General features: G+C 57.3%; 1 protein-coding gene across 1 annotated transcript in view; it reads left to right on the forward strand.

Annotated features, from left to right (window-relative positions):
- The first annotated feature begins 1,644 nt into the window (after nucleotides 1-1,644).
- The window catches only part of LOC105483425 (ArfGAP with dual PH domains 1), a 58,934-nt gene continuing 36,224 nt past the window's right edge, over nucleotides 1,645-24,354 (forward strand). Inside the window, exons 1-2 of the mRNA XM_011744317.3 lie at nucleotides 1,645-1,928; nucleotides 19,716-19,846. Coding sequence (XP_011742619.1) covers nucleotides 1,847-1,928; nucleotides 19,716-19,846 — 213 coding nt within the window. The 5' untranslated portion in view covers nucleotides 1,645-1,846. The remainder of the gene's footprint in view (nucleotides 1,929-19,715; nucleotides 19,847-24,354) is intronic.

Raw genomic sequence — 24,354 nt, forward strand, 5'->3', positions numbered from 1 at the left:
TGGGTGAACAAGTCATGGTCCAGTTGAACTTTTTTTGAGTTTTTTTTTTTTTTTGAGACAGAGTTTCACTCTTGTTGCCCAGGCTGGAGTGCAATGGCACAATCTCAGCTCGCTGCAACCTCCACCTCCCAGGTTCATGTGATTCTCCTGCCTCAGCCTCAGCTGGGATTACAGGCATGTGCCACCACGTTCAGCTAATTTCTTCATATTTAGTAGAGACGAGGTTTTGCCATGTTGGTCAGGCTGGCCTTGAACTCCTGACCTCAGGTGATCCACCCGCCTCGACCTCCCAAAGTGCTAGGATTATAGGCATGAGCCACCACACCCAGCCGAACTTTTGAGTAGAATACAACCATTCAAAAAGAAAGAGTCTGGGCACAGTGCTCACGCCTGTAATCCCAGGACTTTGGGAGGCTGAGACAGGAGGATCACTTGAACCCAGGACTTCAAGACCAGCCTGGCAACATAGGAAGATCCCCATCTCTACAAAAAAAAAAAAAAAAAATTCTTTTTTTTAGAGACAGGGTCTCCCCTCTCTTCCCCAGGCTGGAGTGCAGTGACACCATCATAGCTCACTGCAGCCTCAGCTTCTGGGCTCAAGTGATCCTCCTGCCTCCGCCTCCTGAGTAACTGGGACTCCAGGCCCCCACCGTCACACCTGGCTAAATTTTGTATTTGTAGAGATGGGGTCTTGCCATGTTGCGCAGGTTGGTCTCAAACTGCTGAGCTCAAGCGATCCACCAGCCCTGGCCTCCCAAAGCGCTGAGATTACAGCCCTTAGCCAAAACCCTGTCTCCATAAATGATTAAATAAATGAAAGGCCACAGGCCTCAGACCGTTCATTCTGGAAGGTGCTGAGGAATTGTTTGTTAATAGTGGTTGCCTGGAAGGCAGCGGGGGGAGGCTTTCCTTTTTCAGTCTGGTATGTTCCAGTTTGTTTTCAGCCGGGCGTACTGCACTAACAATATAAGAAGAAAATGGAAAGAATTTGAAAAGACGCTGGGGTGTGCAGAGGAAGGGCACCCAAGTCTGGGGAAGGCGACATCAAACCCAGGCTTTTTGTTACCTGTCAGCCCCCATGTGAAGTCCCCACCGGGCCCCTCAGCCAGCCTGAGTGGGAGGAGTGCTCAGAGGGTCCCCTCTGTGGGTGGTGGGCAGCTGGGTGGGTCTCAGGGGGAGGCTCCCTCTGGGGCCTCTGCGGCCTCAGTGCCCTGGGATGCTGGCGTTTGTCACTTGCTGGCCGCCCCTCCCAGGCAGGGATGGTGTGAGCGCCCTGGTCCCTAGCGCAGAACACACACGCCTGCCTTGCATGAGCACCCCCGTGCCCATGGTCTTGGGGGGCTCGGCAGGTGCCCTCTGCACCCCCCACAGTAGGTGTGCAGGTTCCGTCCCAGCGCGCGTGGCGGCATGAGGGTCCCATCCAGTCCGGCCAGGTTTTGGGGCGGCCTCTCGCCCAGGCAGGTGGGATGCTGCGCGCGGATGAGGGGCGGGCAGCGGGCTACTTCCCGGTGGGTCCCCGGGGCGCGCGGGCTGGGGGCGCCGGAGCGGCCGAGGGAGGAGGCCACACGCTCGCCTGCACCGCTGGGGGCCGCCCGCGGGCCTTGCCGGCCAGAGCGCAGCGTGCGCCCCGGGCCCCGCGCCGGCACTCGCTCAGCGACCGCGGCGGAGACACGAGCGGCGGCGGCGGAGCCCGGAGGGCGGCGGGAATGCGGAACCGGCGCGCGGGCTGAGGCCGCCCGGCATGGCGCAGGGGCGGCGGCGGCGGGCGGCCTGCGCGGGGCCCTAGCGAGCCGGCGGACGCTCCCGGCCCCGGCCCCGGCATCGGCATCGCGGGCGCATCGCGGCCATGGCCAAGGAGCGGCGCAGGGCGGTCCTGGAGCTGCTGCAGCGGCCGGGGAACACGCGCTGCGCGGACTGCGGCGCCCCGGGTAGGTGTGGGCCGGGTGGGCGCGGGGCCGGGTGGGTCCCGGGTGGGCGCGGGGTGCCGGGTGGGTCCTGGGTGGGCCCCAGGGACCGGGCGGGGGACCGCGGACGCCGCGGGGGTGGCGGTGCTGAACACCGGGCCGGCGCTCGGATGGGACCCGGGCCCGGCTGCACCTGCGGGACCCGGACGTCTCCCCGGGCCGGGCGGAGCGGGAGGCGCCCCCAGGACCCCCGGAAATCCCCCTGCCGCCGCCTCCCCTCCCCCTCCGGGCTGCGTGTCTGACGGTCACCGCGGACCGCCCGCCGCGTTGCGAAAGCTCGGGCTCCGCACAGAAAGAGGAAATCGGGGCTGGCTGCAGGGAGGGAACGGGCCGCCGGCTGGAGGGCTCTGCTGGACTGTGGGGTCCCCCGGCTCCGGGGCCACCTCGCGGTGACGTCATGCCTCACTCCCTCCCCGCACCGGGGGTCCCTGGGTGTGAGCGGCGCCCCTCCCCCGGCTCCCTGCACCTGGCTGCTCCGGTGCGGGCGCCAGGACAGGTGAGGCCTGGAAGAGGTGGGGCCGGACGCAGGTCCTCGTCCACCTGCCGCCCGCCCGTTCGTTCTCCCGGCCGGGCATCCCTGACTCGGTTCCTAGGTCTGTGGGATTTCAAGGCACAGGAGTCCAAAGGAGCGGAGTCCCTCCCTTCCAGGCCACTGGTCCTGCCATTGGCTGTGAACGGGGCCCAGTGCCCAGACCAGCCCTGCCCTGCTTCGGAGCTGTCAGCCCCAGGCCGGCTGCGCTGTGGGGAGAGGGCCCTGCCAGGGCAGTCCTGCCACCCCAGGCACACCAGGAATCTGGGGGCCAATAGCCTGAGCCCCTTGGAACAAACCTAAACTCACCAAGGATGGCTGAGGTCCCCAGGGAGAGAGCGGGGGAAGACCCTGCATTTGCCCCCAAGGCCCTGGTTCAGCATGCAGTCTCTGGACACCCCGGAAATAGGATCTGATTCCCTCTGGGATGGAGGGGTCTCTGCCAGCCCCAGGTCGTGGTGGCTGCTGTCCAGCCACAGCTTGGCCCGAGAGTCCACACCAGGAGCTGGGGTGTCCCAGAGGGGAGATAGTGACAGGCTTTTCTGGAAAGACAGGCAGGACCCACGGCCTTTCCGTGGTCTCCTGAGGCAGGGCGGCTGCAGGGCCAGTGCAATGGTGTGGTGGGGGCGGCCCCCTGGGCTGGCTCGCACGAGAATCTCTTACCCCAGATCTTTATTTCCTCCTGTTCAGGAATGCTCCCCTGGAGAGTCAGTGGGAAAGGGCCTGGCCTGGGGTTGCTATGGCCCACGGGGAGGGGAGCTGGGCTTGTCTCTGAACCTCTGATCCCTGGCCACACAGCCTGGGAGCAGCTTCTCTGGACTCAGAGCCCCTCTCCAGCTGCCCTCTGGGCCTCCCAGCCTGGCAGGAGGAAGAAAGAGGGCACTTCCCTGGCCTGCTGGGCCCTTCAGTGGCCCTCCCCTCCCAGTGGGTGCAGGTGTGCCTGGCCCACCACAGAGCTGTTCTCGGCCCTCCCCCTGCCCGGTGCTGCTGGGCACAGGGCAGCACCTGTGCCTTCTCAGAATTGGTCCATGACCTCAGTGACTCGCCTCCTCTGTCGGGTAGCGCCATGGAGCGGGGATGCTGTGAGGGGTTGTTCTCATTTCACAGCCAGGGAGACTGATGCCTTGCAAACTGGAGCTGGGGATATGGGTCACACCCGGCCGCTGTGCTTGTCCCCGCTCCCCAGGGCTGTGGCCACAGGGTGGAACAGGAGGTGTCAGGAGACGGGGGGCTGCCCGGACCCCATGACCCCATGGCACACCCTTGAGGGCGCTATGCTGCTTTGCTGATGCGGCTGCTCTGGGATCTCCTGTTCCTGCTGTGGCCCAGCTGGGTGACAAGGAGCCACTCCAGTATTGATGGGGACTGGGGTGACCAGCACGTTCTGCTTTCCTCAGAACACTGTCCTGTGCACTGGCTCTCGGCTGGTGCAGACCCGGACAGCAGGACATCAGACAGTCCCAGGCCACCTCTGAACGCCAGGCCTGTGGGTGCTGGGGTAGACTTGAGCAGGCCCCACCTACTGGCCGTGTGAGGGAAGCCACATGGTCTGGGGGTCTCTGAGGCCTCCACAGAAGCTCCTTCCAAACTCTCATGATCTGTCCCACTAGTGGGTTCCCCTGACCTTGAACAGGTCCTCACCCAGCGGCCACCCAGAGAGCCTCTCCTCACAGGCCTGGCAGGTGGGCAAGTTGGGGCGTGCTTGGACCCACTGTCCTGCAAGACCTGGGTGGGGGTCTCCATCCTGGGTGGGGCTTGGGGGAGGGAGGAGGTGCCTCTGTGCATCCTTGGCGCTGCCTGCCTAATTGCAACAGAGGACAGGAATCAGGCGCGGTGGCTCACGCCTGTAATCCCAACACTGGGAGGCTGAGGCGGGAGGATCGCTTGAGGCCAGGAGTTGGAAGCTGCAGTGATACACTCCATCCTAGGCCAGAGTGAGACCCTGTCTCAAAAAAAAAGAAAAACAGACATATTCTCCTTTTTGAGTCTCAGCCTGTCTGATGCCCTGGGAGGACTGGGGTGTCTGAGCTCTTTTTTCTTTTTTATTTTGTGATAAGTTCCCGCTGTGTCATCCAGGCTGGAGTACAGTGGCTTAATCTCAACTCACTGCAGCCTCTGCCTCCGGGACTCAAGCAATCCTCGCACCTCAGCCTCTCGAGTAGCTAGGATTACGGGTCCATGCCACCATGCCCGCTAATTTTTTTTTTTTTTTTTTTGAGACGGAGTCTTGCTGTGTGGCCCAGGCTGGAGTGCAGTGGCGCGATCTCGGCTCACTGCAAGCTCCGCCTCCCGGGTTCACGCTATTCTCCCACCTCAGCCTCTGAGTAGCTGGGACTACAGGCGCCCGCCACCACGCCGGGCTAGTTTTTTATATTTTTAGTAGAGATGGGGTTTCACCATGTTAGCCAGGATGGTCTCGATCTCCTGACCTTGTGATCCACCCGCCTCGGCCTCCCAAAGTGCTGGGATTACAGGCTTGAGCCACCGTGCCCGGCCTTTTTTTTTTTTTTTTTTTTTTTAAGAGAATCTCTTGATGTCACCTAAGCTGCCATGCAGTGGCGTGATCTTTGCTCACTGCAACCTCCAACTCCCGGTTCAAGCGATTCTCATTCTCCTGCCTCAGTCTCCCAAGTCGCTGGGATTTCAGGCGTGCACCACCACCCCTGGCTAATTTTTGTGTTTTTAGTAGAGATGGGGTTTCATCATATTGGCCAGGTTGGTCTCGAACTCCTAACCTCAAGTGATCCACCTGCCTCGGACTCCCAAAGTGCTGGGATTCCAGGTGTGTGAGCCGCTGCTCCCAGCCTAATTTTTTGTTTGTTTTTTGTTTGTTTTTTTGGTAGAGATAGGGTTTTGCCATGTTGGCCAGGCTGGTCTCGAACTCCTGGCCTCAAGCAGTCCTCCTGCCTCGGCCTCCTAAAATGCTGGAATTACAGGCATGAGCCACCACGCCTGGCCTGTGTCTGGGCTCTTTAACTGGGTTGGAGAGCAGGTGGTGACTGGTACTTCGTGTCACCTGGGTGTCTGAGGCACCTGGAGCACCAGATGGATCCGACAATCCCAGGGACACCCTGGGCCCCCGGTTCTGGAGGCCTGGCTCTGAGAGGAAGTCTGTTCCTAAGAAGCAGGAAGATGGCTGGGACCCTCTTGTGGAGGCCCTGGTGGTTTAGGTATTGCTCCTTCATTCCACATCTGAGGCCCCAGCCAGATCCAGGCTCCGGGGTGGCCCCAGCCCCAGCGATAATGGGGCATGAGTGACCCTGGAGGCCAGTCCTTGAGGCTCCGTGAACCCGAGCCTGTGCTTGCAAGGCTGATGGGGCAGACTCACAGCTCAGCCTCCTCATTCAACCCAGGAAGGCTTCAGGGCCGAGGTGACATTTCAGAAATTGCTGGTAGCAATTCCCTTGGTGGGGAGGAGTTTCAGGAACTTGGCCTGGCATGCGTGAGGGTGGGAAGAAGGCTGCTGAATGTGGGCGGGGGCTGGGCAGACTCCCTTCACTCCCCAGGGCAGCAGCCAAACTAGGTTGGAATTTTTTTTTTTTTTTTTTTTGAGACGGAGTCTCGCTCTGTCGCCCAGGCTGGAGTGCAGTGGCCGGATCTCAGCTCACTGCAAGCTCCACTTCCCGGGTTCACACCATTCTCCGGCCTCAGCCTCCCGAGTAGCTGGGACTATAGGCACCCACCACCACGCCTGGCTAATTTTTTGTAGTTTTAGTAGAGACGGGGTTTCACCGTGTTAGCCAGGATGGTCTCGATCTTCTGACCTCGTGATCCTCCTGCCTCAGCCTCCCAGAGTGCTGGGATTACAGGCATGAGCCACTGCGACCGGCCGGATTTTTAAAAAAATAATAATTTACCTTCTCATCGTTTTGAGTGCACAGTTCAGGGGCCTTGAGCACATTCACCTCACCGTGCCACTGCCAGCACCGTCATCTCCAGAACCTCCTCATCTTCCCAAACTGAAGCTCTGTCCCCATTCAACAACAGCTCCAGATTTCCTCTCCGCAGTCTGGGGCACCCACCCTTCTACTTTCTTTTTTCTTTCTTTTTTGTTTTTTTGAGACGGAGTCTTGCTCTGTTCCCCAGGCTGGAATGAAGTGGGGCGATCTCAGCTCACTGCCACCTCTGCCTCCTGGGTTCAAGCGATTCTGCTGCCTCAGTCCCCCAAGTAGCTGGGATTACAGGCACAGGACCCCACGCTCAGCTAATTTTTGTATTTTCAGTAGAGACAGGGTTTCGCCGTGTTGGCCAGGCTGGTCTTGAACCCCTGACCTCAGATGATCTTCCCACCTTGGCCTCCCAAACGGCTGCGATGACAGGCGTGAGCCACCGTGCCCAGCCTCTACTTTCTGTCTCTATGAATCTTATGACTCCAGGGACCTCGTAAGAGTGAAACAGTGCGGTATTCATTCTTTTGTGACCGGCCAGTTTCACTCAGCCTAATGTCTCCAGGTTCACGGATGCTGTGGCGAGTGCTGAGATTTTCTTGCGTGTGAAGACAGGATCATATCCTGTGTGGAGGAACACATTGCATGTGCCCATTTGTCTGCAGGCAGACACTGGACTGCTACCACCTCTGGGCCGTTGTGCATCGTGCTGTATGAGCGCGAGGGTGTAGACGTCTCTTAGAGAGCCTGCTTCAGGTTGTTTTGGTCTGTACCCAGGACGGGAGTTGCTGGGTCCTTTGGCAATTCTGTGTTTAACTGGTTGAGGAACTGCTAGACAGGTCTCCCCTACCTGGTTTTACACTCAAGCCACAGGCCAGCAGGTCACACGTGCCCACCCTCCTGCCTGCCTGCCCTGCGGCCGGGTGTGGAGGGCTGGTACGGGCGATGAGCTGGTGCTCAGGGCCGGGAGGAGCTGGAGGCCTTTCCTTCTGCCCTATGCTTGGTGCCCAGGCCCTGGCCAGGCTCCCCCTGACTTCAGCCTAGACCAGCCCCCATCTCCAGATGCACCAGAGCTGTGGTGTGGGCCAAGGTTACCTCTTTGTGGACTCCTTGAGCCGCTGGGCTGGCTGTGATGGCAGCCAGCTTCCCCCGACGCACAGACGCTGAGTTAGACCTCCGCTCTGGACACATCTCGGGTGAGGTGTGGCGCTGCCCCTGCCCCCAGGCCCTGTGCTCCTAGGGCCACTGCTGTTTTAGACTCAGAGGCATTTGCCAAGCCTTGCTCTGTGGCAGTACCTGGCAGCCAGCCGCATCCCCCGACTGCTTCTCCCGTCACCCGTCAGGTGGCTGCATGGCCCCATTTTGCAAATGAAAGAATGAGGAAACAGGAAGGGACTTGGCGGGGTCCACAGTGGCTGAGGCGGCACGTGGTCGTGTGGCCAGAAGGTGTGTGCTCACGCGCCCCCCGGAAGGCAGAGGCCCACAAGGGCTGAACTCCAGCGGCGCCCTCCCCTGGACTCCGGCGGGCAAGGCGCCGTCTCCCGCTCCATGCACGTGTACTGAGTGCCTTGCCCTGCGCTGTCACTGGGGCTCAGGGAGATGGGACCGAACCGGGCCTTTGCTCTCAGCATCTGTTGTTCCTTGGAGGAGAGACAAAGACAGATGGTGACAGCACTCGGGGACAGGGAGGGCCGAGGGTGGAGTAAGAATTGTGAGTGAGGGCCAGGAGTGGTAGCTCACGCCTGTAATCCCAGCACTGTGGGAGGCCAAGACGGGAGGATCATGAGGTCAGGAGATTGAGACCATTCTGGCCAACATGGTAAAATCCCATCTCTACTAAAAATACAAAAATTAGCCAGGTGTGGTGGTGCGCGCCTATAATTCCAGCTACTTGGGAGGTTGAGGTGGGAGAATCGCTTGAACCTGGTAGGCAGAGGTAGCAGTGAGCCAATATTATGCCACTGCACTCCAGCCTGGGCAACAGAGTGAGATTCTGTCTCAAGAAAAAAAAAAAAAAGGACGTAGAATCTTGGATGCCACATAAACGCATTTTCAGGAAGGAGAACTAGGCACCTGTGGGCTGGGAGGTGGGTCAGGAGGAGCAAACTGACCCCAAGTCACTGTCCAGGTGGTGGTGGTGACAGCTTGGCCAGGGGATGAGAGGCCGGAGGGGGTCACGGCACCTGGAGATGCATTTGGAGGAGTTCTGCTAAGACCGGGGCAGAGTCCTGCAGTGGGAACTCAGCCTGGTGTGCAGGAGAAGGCCTTGGAAGTGACTGTTTTCCTCATAGAAACAGGGGGCCAGGCCATGGGCCAGAGGGGAGGGAAGCCGAAACTTGGGCCACCATGGAGTGCCTTCTGCAGGGCCTGTTCTGTTCGGTGGGTGTAGAAATGGGCTCCGTACTGAATGACGGAAGGAGGGGTGAGGAGCAGAGGGTATTGTACTGATGGACCTCGGATCCCAGCCAGGCAAGGAGTCAGGGTAGACATGGGGTGACGAGGGAGGGACGGAAGTGGCTGGGTCAGGTCCTCCAGATTCAGGATAGGGGCTGGGGCTCCGGGGTTGTGAGCGGGAAAGGCCCAGCTGGAATAGAGTGGGTTCAGGGCAGGCTGTGGGGTGGCCAAGGTGTGGGGGTGAGGAGCGGGTCCCTGGCAGTGCTGGGTCCTCAGTGGAGGAGAGAGACGGCCCCTCCGGAAGAAGGAATGAGGTAAAGGGGCTGGCGGTGTGGGGTGTGGGGGTAGCCATGCACCTCACACGTCAAAGAAGCGAGGAGGCCAGTGTGCCCAGAGCAGGGCGGGGAGATGGGGTCAGAGGTGGCTGTGGGGCCACGCAGGGCTGGGGGACACTGGGAGGGCTGTGGTGTGACTCGGTGAGATGGGAACCATGGGAATTGTGTGAGCCGAGGAGGGTCCCAGCCCACGACGCGTCGTAGGATCCAGGGCAAGTAGGGCCAGCGCAGGGGCAGGAGGTGCATGGGACACTGCTGCAGTGACCGAGGCCGGGTGGCAATGGCTAGGCCTAGGGCAGGGAGTGAGTGTGGGGAGGGTGAAAGCCTGGATCGTCTTGAAATATTTGCTGGTCAACGGGATGTCGGGGTGTGGTGGGCAGAGTAGAAATGAAGATGCCCAGGCCTTTAGCCAGCACTTCACTCGCTGAGGAGACATGGGAGCAGCGTCCAGGGAGATGGGAGGGGCCTGCAATGTGAGGCTCTGTAAGAAGCCGCGGTGGCTGCCGAGAGGACACCAGCCCGCATGGACAGCTCTGGAGGAAAGAGGCCCGAGGTAGAGACAGGGGTCGCCAGTGTGTGAATTGTGTCTCTCTCTCTCCTTTTTTAAAAAATCGAGGTCAGGCGTGGTGGCTCACACCTGTGATCCCAGCACTTTGGGAGGCTGATGTGGGAGGATCACTTGAGCCCAGGAGTTCAAGGCCAGCCTGGCCAACATGGTGAGATTCCCATCTCTAAAACAAACAGACAAAAACTACCAAAAAATTAGCCAAATGTGGTGGTGCACACCTGTGGTCCCAGCTACTCAGGAAGCTGACGTGGGAGGATTACCTGAGCCCAGGAGGCCAAGTCTGCAGTGAACTGTGATCGCAGCACTGCACTCCAGCCTGAGTGACAGAGACCCTCTCTCAAAAAAAGCAAAAATAAAAAAAAAAAAAACCCCAAATTGAGGTGCAATTCATACGAAAAAGTTAACCTTTTATAGGAAGTTCTTTCATAAGGATGGCGTCTTGGGGCCTCACTGTGTTGCCCAGGCTGGTCTCGAACTCCTGGGCTCCAGCCTTTCGCCTCGGCCTCTCAAGGTGCTGAGATTGCAGGCGCCAGCCGCCCCGCCCAGCCTCAAGTTAATCATTTCAAAGTGAAAATTCAGTGGCATTTAGAACATTCACCATGCTGTTCAACCACCACCTCTATCGAGTTCCAAAAATAGGGTTTGACAGCGGAGAGACCAGATGGGCCGCAGAGGAGTCGGCCCTGTGCGAGGGCCCCGAAGAGTGTGGAGGGGCACGGGGTGGGGGCCCCAGGGAGTTGGCTCCAGGTCAGGGTGGGTCCAGGGAGGACTGGGGATGGCCTTCACTGTGGGATTCCTGCTGTGGGGCTGGAGCAGCAGGAGGGAGAGAGGGCGGGAAGACAGAGGGCAGGGCAGAGCCTGGGGAGGTCCTGGGGGGATTCTGAAAGTGGACTGTGTCCAGGTGCTGCTAGGGGGGATCCAGGAGAGGGCCACGTGCCCCTGAACCAAGTTGGATCTGGGGCCATTGGATCTGGGTCGTGGGAGGGCCTGTTCCTAGCACCAATGGGCCCCATCCTCACAGTGAAATGCGACCAGGGCCGACTGTGAGTGTGAGGGGGCTGGGGGCCCAGGGCCTGGGTCTCGGCGTGGGGCCGGGCGCCGCGTGCCTGGGGCCTGGGTCTCGGCGTGGGGCTGGATGCTGTGTGCCCCGGGCCTGGGTCTCGGAGTGGGGCTGGGCACAGTGTGCCTGGGGGACAGCCACGCATGCCCCACCTCAGGTAGCTGTAAAGGGCAGTGGGCACCAGAGTCCCTCCCCCAAGGGTGCCGTCCCACCTTGGCTTCCCCTTGCTTGCCTGGCCAGAGCCAGCGTCCAACCCAGCCTTGATCGCACCAGGATCTCTGCTGTGCATCAGCCTTGGGAGGGCAAAGGTCTCTGGAGCCAGGCTTGGCTGCTGCCCTTCCCCCTGCCCATGCCCCAGCCTGGGCCTTGGCTTGGGGGACACGCCTACCCCACCTGGCTCAGCCCAAGGAAGTGGCTCACCTGCCCAGGTGCCCCAGACCAGCTCCGGAAATGGTGAGCGGCTGAGTCACCTCGGGCAGCCTGGGAGCTGGCAGGGCACAGCCGGGCTGGGAGGAGGGAGGGAAAGAGGCTGGCGGCTGTGGGCAGAGTCTCCGAGGAGGAGGCAGCTCCTGGAGATGGTGCTGGCAGCCTGGATGTTTGTGGGGGCTGGAGCCTTGGGCCTGCCCCCTCCCCACCTGGCACTCGGGGCCTCCATCTCCACCACCACATCAGCCATGCTGCAGCCACCCTTGGGCCCAGTGTGCACCTGCTGGCCTTGTGCCTGTCCCGGGGAGAACACAGGCCATGGATGCCGACTCCAGGCATTTTGGAAGAAAATTCCACAGCCCTGGGAACCCAGAAGTGGTCCTGGGCAGAAACAGGGCCGGCCCCACAGTTCCATGCCCCGAGTGGAGGGCAGCTGGAGTGGAGCCAGGCTTAGGGAGAGGCCCTCCTGCGTGGGCCTGTGGGGGCCCTGCTGCTGGAGTGTCAGACCAGCTCCCTTTCCACCCTGGAGGGTCCCTGAGAGTGGGCACCCCGCCCCTTTTCGCTCCGATGGGCTGTGGGCATTTGCAGATGCAGGCAGGCCTGGCCATGCCCAGCAGCCTGAGGAGGAGGCCTGGCCATGCCCAGCAGCCTGAGGAGGAGGCCTGCCCAGCCCAGCCTCGGCCACCTGGAAAACAGAAGAGTCAGCCCATCCCTTCTGCCTCGGGGACCAGCCAGCCTTTTTCCTTGCTGGAAGCTGGGGGGGCTCTAGCTCCCCGTCTCCCTGCACGCACATACACACACACACACACACACATACACAAACACGCACACACGAGCCCACCCTGCAGAGCTTCAGCATAGTCAAACCAGGAGGCCACTTTCTATTTCAGTGCCTTCAAGGGCTTGTGGGGGTCACTCTCCCAGTGACCCAAGGCCTTAAGACGTTGCCCAGAGTCACCCCCACCCCGGGCTCTTCAATCCCAGGGTCTGAATCTTTCTTTAAAACAGGGTCTCAGGGTGGGTAGAGTGGGGATGGTTAATGGGTACAAAGAATAGAATAAGATATAGTATTTGATATCACAACAGGGTGACGATTGTCAACAATAATTTATTGTACTTGTAAAAATGACTAAAAGAGTATAATTGAATTGTTTGTAACACAAAGAAATGATACACACTTGAGGTGATGGGTACCCTGTTTCCCGTGATATGATTATTTCACATTGCTATGCCTGTAGCAAAATGTCTCGTGGACCCTGTAAATATATACACCTACTATGTACCCACAAAAATTAAAGATTAAAAATTGTTAAAAATAGGCCGGGCTCGGTGGTTCACGCCTATAATCCCAGCACTCTGGGAGGCCGAGGCAGGCGGATCACCTGAGGTCAGGAGTTTGAGACCAGCCTGGCCAACATGGTGAACGCTGTCTCTATTAAAAATACAAAAATTAGCCAGGCATGGTGGTGGGCTCCTGTAATCCCAGCTACTTGGGAAGCTGAGACAGGAGAATTGCTTGAACCCAAGAGGCAGAGGTTGCAGTGAGCCAAGATCGCACCACTGCACTCCAGCCTGGGTGACAGAGTGAGACTCTGTCTCAGAAAGAAAAAAAAAAAAAAAAAAAAAAAAAGCTAAAAAAGAAAGAAAAATAAATAAAACAGGGACTTGGTTAGGCGAAGTGGCTCACACCTGTAATCCCAGTACTTTGGGAGGCTGAGGTGGAAGGATTGCTTGAGCCCAGGAGTTAGAGACCAGCCTGGGCAATATAGCAATACCTTGTTTCTACAGAAAATTTTAAAAAGTAGCTGGGTATGGTGGCACACACCTGTAGTCCTAGCTACTCAGAAGGCTGAGGCAGGAGGATCACTTGAATCCAGGAGGTCGAGGCTGCAGTGAGCCATGATTGCCCCACTGCACTCAAGCCTGGGCAACAGAGCAAGACCCTGTCTCAATAATAATAATAGTAATAATAATAATAATAATAATTCTGATGAAGTCAATTTCTCCCTCTCTCTTCCTCCTCCTCTCTTCCTCCTCCTCTCTCCTTTCCTCCTCCTCTCTCTCTTCCTCCTCCTCTCTCTCTCTCAGTGGATTCTGCCTTTGTTGTTGTATCTGAGAAAATATTTGCCTAACCCAAAGTTACAGAGACTTTTCTCCTGTTTTCTTTTAAAATTTTATGGTTTTAGGTTTTACCTTTAGCACCATCATGCATTTTGGGATAATTTTTGGATATGGTGAGAGGTATGGGTTGTTTACTGTGTTGTGGATGATACCTGATTGTTCCAGCACTGTTGGTAGGAAAGATTGTTTGCTCTCTCCTGAACTGGCTTTATATCTTTGCTGATAATTAGTTGTCCACATATATGTGGGTTTATTTCTAGATTCCCGATTCCGTTCCATTGATCTGTTCATCCGTTTTTGTGCCAATACCACCACACTGTCTTAATAACTGTAATTTTATAATGAGTTCTGAAAACAAGTAGTGTTAGTTCCCCCTCCTTGTCTTTTTTCTAAGTTGTTTTAGCTATTCTAGGTCCTTTGCATTTACATATGAATTTTAGAATCAGCTTGTTCATTTCTATTTTTAAAATCCTGTTGAAATTCTGATTGTGATTGCATTGAATCTATAATTTGGAGAGAATATATGTGTTATTAATGTTGAGTCTCCCAACCCATGAAAACGTTATCTCTTTCCAAATCTATAGGTCTTATTTAATTTCTCTGAGCAATATTTTGTAGTTTTCAGTGTCCTATGTTTCATATCTCATCATTTATCCCTCTTTCATACATTTTATGCTATTATAAATGGTATTTTTAAATGTTCAATTTCTGAATGCTTGCTAGTGTATAGAAATACAATTGATTTTTGTATATTTATCTTGTATCCTGCAACCTTGCTAAACTTGTTCTCATAGTTGTTTTTAATAGAATCTCTTGTATTTTCTACATAGACAATCATGTTGTCTGTTAATGAAGATAGTTTTAGCTCTTCCTTTCCAATCTAGACGCTTTTTCTTTCTTTATATTGCCTTATTGCACTGACTAGAATCTCTAGCTCAATGATGACTAGGAGTGGTTAGGACAGACATTCTTGTCCTGTTCTTGATCTTGGGGGAAGGCAGTCAGTCATTCTCCCTTGAATATGACATGTGCTGTAAATGTTTCATAGATCCTCTATATCAGATTGGGGAAATTCCCCTCTATTCTTAGTTTTCTGAGAGTTTTATCAGGACGTTCATTTTGCCAACATTTTTTGCATCTGTTGAAACGATTATGTTTTTTTCTTCTTTAATCTGTAAATATGGTGAATGACATTGATTGATGGTCAAATGTTAAACCAACCTTGCATTACTGGTAAAAACCCCTGTTGCTCATGGTGTATTACTCTTTTTATATACTATTGGATGTACATCTTTTTATGGACCTACGTTTTGATTTCCCTTGGGCAAATTCCTAGGAGTAGAGTGGCTGTGTCATATGGGAGATATATCTTTAACTATGTAAGAAACTGACAAGCTGTTTTCAGAGTGGATTGGACTGATTTGTACTTCTACCAGCAGTGGATGAGAGTTCCAGTTGCTCTGTATCCTCATCAACACTTGGTAGTATCCATCTTTTAAATTTTAGTCATCCTAGTAAAACTCCACAAAAACTTTTTTAAAATGGTACAAACTTCCTGCCCTTCCAGCGACAACCTTGTATTGCCCCTGTCTCCAACACACTTGATTTAACTGGCTCTCATCTTTTGATTCTTATGTAAAAGGTCTTCATGTCTCCATATTGTGTGTGTGTGTGTGTGTATGAGAGACAGGGTCTGTGACACCCAGGCTGGAGTGTAGTGGCACCATCTCGGCTCACTGCAACCTCCACCTCCTGGGCTCAAGTGATCCTCCTGCCTCAATCTCCCAAAATGCTGGGATGACAGGTGTGAGCACCCACACCTGGCTGGTGTCTCTATTTCTTCATATTAAATTCCCTGAGCCCTCCCCAGTAGGCTGTTCATATTGTGTCTGTGGGTGTGCACGCACGCATGTATATCCTCACACATGAATACCAGGAGGATGTGACAGGTTTGCATCAGACGATCTCTAACTTTACACTAGGGGGACCTTGTGCCAGTTGCAAGAGGTCAGGACAGGTTGTAACCACTCCCTAGCTTCACTTGTATCTGGTTTGTCAAAGATAGGCTATATTAGTAATGGCTGTAAGCTATCAGTCCTACTTACAAGCCCTTCTTGGGCTCACCCATCTGTGCCACACCCATTTTTCCCTCTAAGCAGAGATTGGCAAACTTTTTATTTTTTTTTTTTGAGACAAAGTCTCACTCTGTTGCCCAGGCTGGAGTGCAGTGGCACGATCTCAGCTCACTGCAATCTCCATCTCCTGGGTTCAAGTGATTCTCCTGCCTCAGCCTCCCAAGTAGCTGGGATTACAGGCATCTGCCACCACGCCAGGCTAATTTTTGTATTTTTAGTAGAAGCGGGGTTTCACTATGTTGGCCAGGCTGGTCTCATACTCCTGACCTCAGGTGATCTACCCGCCTTGGCCTCCCAAAGTGCTGCGACTACAGGTGTGAGCCACCGTGCCCAGCCAGCAAACGTTTTCTTAAAAAGACAGGTAGCAGGCTGGGCGTGGTGGCTCACACCTGTAATCCCAGCACTTTGGGAGGCCGAGGCAGGCGGATCACCTGAGGTCGGGAGTTTGAGACCAACCTGGCCAACATGGTGAAACCGCATCTCTACTAAAAATACAAAATTAGCCGGGTGTGGTGGCGCATGCCTGCAATCCCAGCTACTCAGGAGGCTGAAGCAGGAGAATCACTTGAACCTGTGAGGCGGAGGTTGCAGTGAGCCAAGATCACCCCATTGCACTCCAGCCTGGGAAACAAGAGCGAAACTGTCTCAAAAAACAACAACAAAAAAGACAGTAAATATTTTAGGGCCGTAGAGTCTCCATCTCAGCTAGTCAACGACTGCTCACAAAAGCAGCTGTAGACAATTCATAAACGGGCATGGATGAGTTCCAGTAACACCTTCTTTACAACAACAGGCAGCTGGTCCATGCCCATAGAGTCCAGCTCCCGCTACGGGTTCCGCGAACAGACCTCCTTCCAGGCCCAGCTCCTGCCGCGGGTTCCGTGAACAGGCCTCCTTCCAGGTTAGGAGAGGGACAGCCTGCCCCGGAGCGCCCGAGTGAGGATGGAGGTGGACACAGGCATTCTGGACCCTGGGCTGGGCGGTTAGCTGTTGGTGGCTGTTGCTCAGCCTCCCTCAGGACTTCCAGACGGGCAGATAAAGGCCATGAGACAGGAAGCCTGGGTCCGTGGTCCACACTGTCAGAGCAGAACCCAACAGCATTGCCATGCTGTGAGAAGGGGGGCCCCCACTGCACCCTGAGCAGCAATGTTCCCACCTGGGCTCACGTTGACCACTACGCCTGTAAGTGGCTCGTGCCGTCCCATCCCACAGATGAGGAGGCCGAGGCCCGGAGACTGGCATGCCTGCCGGGTGCCCCGTGCACAGCCATGCACCAAGCATTTGCGGCATCTTTCATGAAGGCTTCGGGAGAAGACGGAGCCCGGGGGGAGGAGTCAGGTCTCTCTCTCCTGGGAGTTCAGTGTGGTTCTTCCCCACCTGTTCTCCAGGGGAGTCTGTAACTAAATACTTTGCCGGCCAGACACGGCATCACACATCTGTAATCCCAGCACTTTGGGAGGCCAAGACAGGAGGATCGCTTGAGCCCAGGAGTTCAAGCCCAGCCTGGGCAACCAAAATTTTAAAATCGCTACCAAAAATTGTAAAAATTAGCTGGGTATGCTGGTGCATGCCTGCAGTTCCAGCTACTTGGGAGGCTGAGGCAGGAGGATCGCTTGAGCCCAGGAGTTGGAGGCTGCAGTGAGCTGTGATTGCACCACTGCACTCCACCTTGGGCGACAGGGCAAGATCCTGTCTCAAAAAAAAAAAAAAAAAAAACCCACAAAACCAAACAACTACTGATCCTGTAGCCGAATTATTTCTCCCAAAAGCCGCCCTACTCAGCACAGGCAAAACTCCTGGTTCCCGGGAAAGGGTCACTTGGCAAATGTTTGCCGACTGACTGAGGGGTGAGGAGAAAGCCTTTGGTCTCTCCTGAAGACAGGGGCTCTGCTGAAGTCGGGGTGTTGGTGGCTCCTTCATTCACAATTCCCGTGGAGACCTGCTCTGGACTGAGCTCTGTGCCAGATCTGGGGGTGCTGGGTCTGGGGTCCTCAAGAAGCCCACGTTAATGGGGAGACAGACTTCATTAATCAGGGAGCCTAACAGCTGTGACAGACAACCCCCAAATCTTAGAGGCCCGGTGTGACCCCCAATCCCAGAGGCCCGGCGTGACCCCCAAGCCTCAGAGGCCGGGTGTGACCCCCAAATCCCAGAGGCCTGGTGTGACCCCCAGATCCCAGAGGCTGGGCGTGACTCCCAAGCCCCAGAGGCCCGGTGTGACCCCCAAATCCCAGAGGCTGGGCATGACCCCCAAGCCCCAGAGGCCAGGTGTGACTCCCAAATCCCTGAGGCCCGGCATGACCCACAGATCCCAGAGCTGGGCATGACCCCCAAATCCCAGAGGCCGGGCATGACCCCCAAATCCCTGAGGCTGGGCATGACCCCCAGATCCCAGAGCCAGGCGTGACCCCCAGAGACCCAGCGTGACCCCCAAATCCCAGAGGCCGGGCATGGCCCCCAGATCCCAGAGGCCCGGCATGGCCCCCAGATCCCAGAGGCCCGGCGTGACCCCCAGATCCCAGAGGCCGGGAGTGACCCCCAGATCCCAGAGGCCGGGAGTGACCCCCAGATCCCAGAGGCCGGGCGTGACCCCCAGATCCCAGAGGCCGGGAGTGACCCCCAGATCCCAGAGGCCGGGAGTGACCCCCAGATCCCAGAGGCCGGGCGCGACCCCCAGATCCCAGAGGCCGGGAGTGACCCCCAGATCCCAGAGGCCGGGAGTGACCCCCAGATCCCAGAGGCCGGGCGTGATCCCCAGATCCCAGAGGCCCGGCCTGCTGGGTCTCATGCACACCATCCCCAGTTGGGACTTGCTTGGGTGCCTCTCCTCCTGGCAGTGACTCGGAGGCCAGGCCCAGCCCCACTGGGCCTCCACTGCCCGGCATGGGAGTCCCCCACCAGCCAAGGGTGGGCCCTGATCAGCGCGGGGAGGGGGGCTATCCTCAGCCAGGCCTGAAGGGCGAGGTCCTCTCCACTCATGATTCCTCAAACAGGCTCTGGTCCACAGCTGCACCTTCTTGTCGGGAGTGCCTCGATTTCCACCAGCCTCACCCAGGAAAGCCTCCACTTAAAAATAAAAGCATTTCAGAGATGACTCATCTCCCCCAGAGACTGTTCTGTCTGGGGCGCCTTTCAGCCATTCCACTCCCTTGAAATGTGAAGGGTCGTTCGGAGCCAGAAGAAAACACGAGAGTCACACAGCAGCCCTCTTAGCCATCGCCCCAGGGTGGGGCTGGACGTTCCCCACGACTCACTTTGCCGTTTCAGAATGAGACGTTTCTCGCGTGCAGCAGCGGAAAGACTGAGCTGTGGCACTCACACCCCGCGCGCGCAGTGGCTTACGCCTGCCATCCCATCACTTTAGGAGGCCGAGTGGGTGGATTACTTGAGGTCAAGATTTCGAGGCCAGCCTGGCCAACATGATGAAACCCCATCTCCACTAAAAATACAAAAGTTAGGCGGGCGTGGTGGGGCGTGCCTTGCTGATCGGGAGGCTGAGGCAGGAGAATCGCTTGAACCTGGGAGGCAGAGGTTGCAGCGAGCCGAGATCACGCCACTGCACTCCAGCCTGGGCGACAGACTCTGTCTCAAAAAAAAGAAAAAAAAAAAAGAAAAAAAAAAGATTCTGCTGCCTCAGCCTCCCATAGCGCTGGGATTACAGGCGTGAGTCACCGTGCCCAGCTTTGTTGGACCGTTTAAGGCAAACCAGACATGGAGACGTGGAATCGCTGGACAGGCCACATGCAGGGTGGAGCCAAAGGCCGTTATCACAAAGTTAGTGCCGCCCGCGCGCTGTCACCCCACGCACGGTGCATCGTCATCCGCGGCTACGGTCCGTCCTTCGGGGGCACCCCCGCACTCAGATCCTATCTGAAGTTTCCAATCTTGGCCCCCTCACCCAGGAGGATTCGGGCCCACAGACGTCTCCCAGGGCAGCGGACACCAGGGAAGCACGTGGACCCAGTCCTCAGGAGTGCTGGGTGCCCTCCAGCCCGGGACATGGGCTCCTGTGGGCCAGCCTCTGCTGGAGGTTCCCGGCACCCGGCAGGGAGCCTGTGCAGACCCGCTTGCTCAGATGCTGGGGGTGTCCGGGGAGAGCTCCATCTGCACCCGGCAGAGGGCAAGGGGAGCTGGGGTTAGGCGCCTGGGGGCGCACGGAGCCAGGTGTCCCCGGGGGTCTCCTCTGAAGCCTTCACTGCATGGCCGGGGGCTCCTGACCCTGACCCGAGGCTCTGACCACCCTCCCTCCGGGGTCCCTGGGCTGAGCCTCTGTGAACGTCCGGCTCTCCCTTGCAGATCCCGACTGGGCCTCCTACACTCTGGGAGTCTTTATCTGCCTCAGCTGCTCGGGAATCCACCGGAACATCCCCCAGGTCAGCAAGGTGAAGTCCGTCCGCCTGGACGCCTGGGACGAGGCCCAAGTGGAGGTACGGCGGGGGAGGGGCGGGGGGACCCGCGCAGTCCCCGGGTGGCTCCAGCCCAGGTCTCTGGAGCCAGAGACGCTGCACGGCCTGGCTGTGCCCCCCTGGGGCCTTGGGCTGCTCTGAGGGGCCTGGCTGGCTGGACCCAGGCTGTGGAGGCCAGGGCGGCGCAGGACCCCGCCCCCTCTCCAGCGGCCTGTCCTGTGTGGCTGCTCCACCCACCCCCTGCTGGGTCCAGCCTTTCTGTGAACAGCTCCAGGTGTGTGTGGTGGGCCACGGAGTGAAGGCGGGTCCCGATTCCCGTGCCCTGGGAGCTCGGGAGCGCTCCACTCGAATCCCCACTCCTGGAGCATTCCGTTCAGGGTAACAGAGACCCTGTCTCTAAGGAAACAGAATGCAGCGTCCCAGGCCGCGCCACAGGACCCAGAGTCAGGGTCGCATTTACCCTGCAGTCCCTGTGCACCCTGACCCGCTGCCGTCCGTGTACAGCTCCATTACCTGTCCCCTGGGCAGCCTCTGAGGTGACACAGCCACTGCCCACCTCTTACCTGTGCACCTGAAGCAGCTTCACGGAGCACTTAGCAGGGCCAGGCAGGGACTCCGGCCACAGATGCTTGGTGGGGCCCTAGAGACGCCTCTCTGGGGAGGGAGACGGGTGTGAGCCAACCAGGAAGCCCTGGCATGCAGGGGGAGGTCAGGCATGCTGGAGGCAGCAGGAAGGGCCCCCATAGGAAGACCCCAAGGCAGGTGGAGAAGGAACAAGACCCCCGCTGGGGGCTGCAGCTCAGATGGAATGTGGGGCCCTGAAGACCCCAGTGGGAGGGTCACCCTAGCCCCACTTGTGGGACTTGGGGTCTTGGAACCACTGATCTGCCTGGCTGCTGGTGAGCGGGACCTAGGGGCCGCATGGAGGTGAGAGCGGTGGTCTGGGGGCTGCTGTGGGGATGGAGAGGGTCGTAGAGGCTGGTGGCCTCCTATGCGTGTCTCCCCGCTCTCCAGCACCACTGACCGTGGGCCCCTACTCTCCAACACCACTGACTCTGGCACCCCCTCTCCAGGACCACTGACCCCAGCCCCTGGCTCTCCAGCACCACTGACCCCAGCACCCGGCTGTGTACCACCACTGACCCCAGCCCCCAGCTCCCCGACACCACTGGCCCCGGCCCCTGGCTCTCCAGCACCACTGGCCCCAGCCCCTGGCTGTGCGCCACCACTGACCCCAGCCCCCCGGCTGTGCACCACCACTGACCCCAGCCCTTGGCTCTCCAGCACCACTGACCCCAGCCCCCGGCTATACACCACCACTGACCCCAGCCCCCGCCTCCCCGACACCACTGGCCCCGGCCCCTGGCTGTGCGCCACCACTGACCCCAGCCCCCGGCTGTGCGCCACCACTGACCCCAGCCCCTGGCTCCCTGACACCACTGGCCCCGGCCCCTGGTCAGGAGTAGCTTATTTGCTTCTAACAGGCAGCCTTGGTGCAGGGGTCACACCTTGGGGCTTGTTAGAAATCACAGCTGAGATCCCAGTGCCTCGGCCTGGCGTGGGGGTGGTGCCTGTAATCCCAGCCACTCAGGAGGCTGAGGCAGGAGGATCACCTGAGCCCAGGAATTCTTTTTTTTTTTTTGAGACGGAGTCTGGCTTTGTCACCCAGGCCGGAGTGATCTCAGCTCACTGTGACTTCTGCCTCCCTGGCTTAAGCAATTCTCATGCCTCAGCCTCCTGAGTGACTGGGATTACAGGTGCACACGACCATGTCCAGCTAATTTTTGTATTTTTAGTGGAGATGGGGTTTCACCATGTTGGCCAGGCTGGTCTTGAACTCCTGACCTCAGGTGATCCACCCACCTCAGCCTCCCAAAGTGCTGGGATGACAGGCCTGAGCCACCGCGCCCGGCTGAACCAAGGAATTTGAGGCTGCGATGAGTTGTGATGGCATCTCTGCACTCCAGCCTGGGAGACAGAAAAAGACCCAGGGACAGCAGAGTCCCTGACCCACCCAGGGCAACCCCAAATCAGCTTCTGCATTTAACGCCGTGATCCCCCACACTCTGAGTTGAGGGCATCCCTGCGAATCCCCTCAGGACCCCAGCCCACCTTGGGCTCACCGCCTTTGACCCACCTTCACTGACCCAAGGGGGGACACTGGGATGTGATATCCGTCCCTTCACCAGGCTGTGGGCTTGTCTGAGCCTCCATTTCCTTCCCTAAAAAATAGGCAGGGTGGCCCCTGGACCGTCCCCCTCCCTGGTCAACAGGGGACCAATGGCCAATGTCAGAAAGATGATGGGATGAGTGTCCCATCTCCAAGTCACTCTGCCATCACTCCTGGAGGAAACAGCGGTGAGTCCCTGGAGGGCCTATGGGGGCGCAGACTCCTCGGCTCAGGGAGAAGACCTGCCCATTGTCGCCATAATTACAGGGCAAATGGGGCAAAGGCCCAGGGGTGGGGTGTTCACTGTTCTTGGAAAAACCCTAAATGTAATCAGCAGGAGAGGACAGGGGCCACCTTGGTGCCGTCCTGATCTGCCTGGGGTGATGGCCGGAGGGGAAGGCTGGAGAGGAAGGCTGGGGAGGGCCCACCGTGGGTATTACCAAGAAACCCCTGGCTGGGCGCTGTGGCTCATGCCTGTAATCCTAGCACTTTGGGAGGCTGAGGCGGGCGGATCACGAGGTCAGGAGATCGAGACCATCCTGGCTAACACGGTGAAACCCCATCTCTACTGAAAATACAAAAAAATTAGCCAGGATCCCGAGTGCCTGTAGTCCCAGCCACTCAGGAGGCTGAGGCAGGAGAATGGCGCAAACCCGGGAGGTGGAGCTTGCAGTGAACCATGAACCGAGATCGTGCCACTGCACTCCAGCCTGGGAGACAGAGCAAGACTCTGTCTCAAAAAAAAAAAAAAACCAAAAAAAAAAACCCCTGATTCCTGCTGCAGAGGTCCGGTGCGATGGGGGCTTTGGGAGAGCACTGAGTGGGGGGCCACAAGGAGGTTCCATCCCCGTTCTGTTGTCTGCACGTTCACTCGTGTGATGAAAATCAAACATGAATCTCAGGCAGGCCTAGGGGCTTGGCCCCTGAGAGCGTCTGCACCCTGGCCCCCGGGCAGAGCTGGGTCTCAGTCTGGCTTCTTGCCGGGGACTCTGTGGGGTGGGGGCTGCGCTGGGGCCCCCATGGCTCCCTGCACTCAGGCCCCTTGGCCATTCCTGGGCTGGTGGTCAGCGGGGACATCCAGGGGCTAAGCCTGCTCCTACCCCTAAGGGAGAAACGAGCCCGAGGTGGTCATCGCTGAGAACCGGACCAAGGTTAAAGGGCCAGGAATCGAGGATTCTCCTCTTCTTTCCTTCTCTTCACATTTTATGTTTTTCTCCCCCCAGTTTTCTATTCCTTGATAATACCTTTTAAAACAACTGCTTCATTGAGATGCAATTCACAGCCATACAATTCACCATGTATAGTACACAGTTGAAGGTTTTCTAGTAAATTCACAGAGTTGTGCAAACTTCGCTGCAGCCAATATTGGGACATTTTCATCACCCTAGAAAGAAAGTCTGTGCCTTTTGACTCTCACCCCGCCCAGCCCGAAGCAGCTGCAAATCCACTTTCTCTCCGTGTAGATTTGTGGGTTCTGGACTTTTACAAATGGGATCGCACGGTGTGTGGGCTTCGGCGTCCGACTCCTTTCCCGCTGTGCCGGGTCCCGGAGGCCCATCATGCTGCAGCCTGTGTGACAGCTTCGTCCCTTTCAAGGCCAGAGAACGTGCCCTGTGTGGATGGAACACCTTTGCTTTATTCATTCACCCTCAGATGGACACGTGGGTTATCTCTATCTTATTTGATGTATTTCGACAATTTAGTGACACATTCCGCAGGTTCCAAGGGCAGTTGCAGAAGGGAGCTGTCTGCTTCCCTGTCTCCCGCCTCTGAGCACCGCCCCCACCCTGGTCAGGCAGCCAGGGGTCTGTGTGGGCCTCGCTCCCTCCCTCCCTCCCTCCTTACCTCCTGCCTTCCTTTCTTCTCTCCCTCCGTCCCTCCGTCCCTCCCTACCCTCCTTTCTTCCTTTCTCTCTCTCTTTTTTTTTTTCTGAGACACGGTCTTACTCTGTCGCCCAGGCTAGAGTTCAGTGGCGCTATCATAGTTCACTACAGCCTTGAACTTTTAGGCTCAAATGATCCTCCTGCCTCAGCCTCCCAAGAAGTAGCTAGGACCATAGGCATACACCACCATGCCTGGCTAATTTTTTTTTTTTTTTTTAGAGACAGAGTCTCACTCTATTGCCCAGGCTGGAGTGCAGTGGCATGATCTCAGCTCATTGCAACCTCCACCTCCCACATTCAAGCAATTCTCCTGCTTCAGCCTCCCGAGTAGCTGGGATCACAGATGCTTGCCACCATGCCCAGCTAATTTTTTTTTTTTTTTTTTTTTTTTTTGAGACGGAGTCTCACTCTGTCGTCCGGGCTGGAGTGCAGTGGCCGGATCTCAGCTCACTGCAAGCTCTGCCTCCCGGGTTTAC

This window comes from Macaca nemestrina, chromosome 4, assembly GCF_043159975.1.
Source record: "Macaca nemestrina isolate mMacNem1 chromosome 4, mMacNem.hap1, whole genome shotgun sequence".
Classification (NCBI taxonomy): Eukaryota; Metazoa; Chordata; class Mammalia; order Primates; family Cercopithecidae; genus Macaca; species Macaca nemestrina.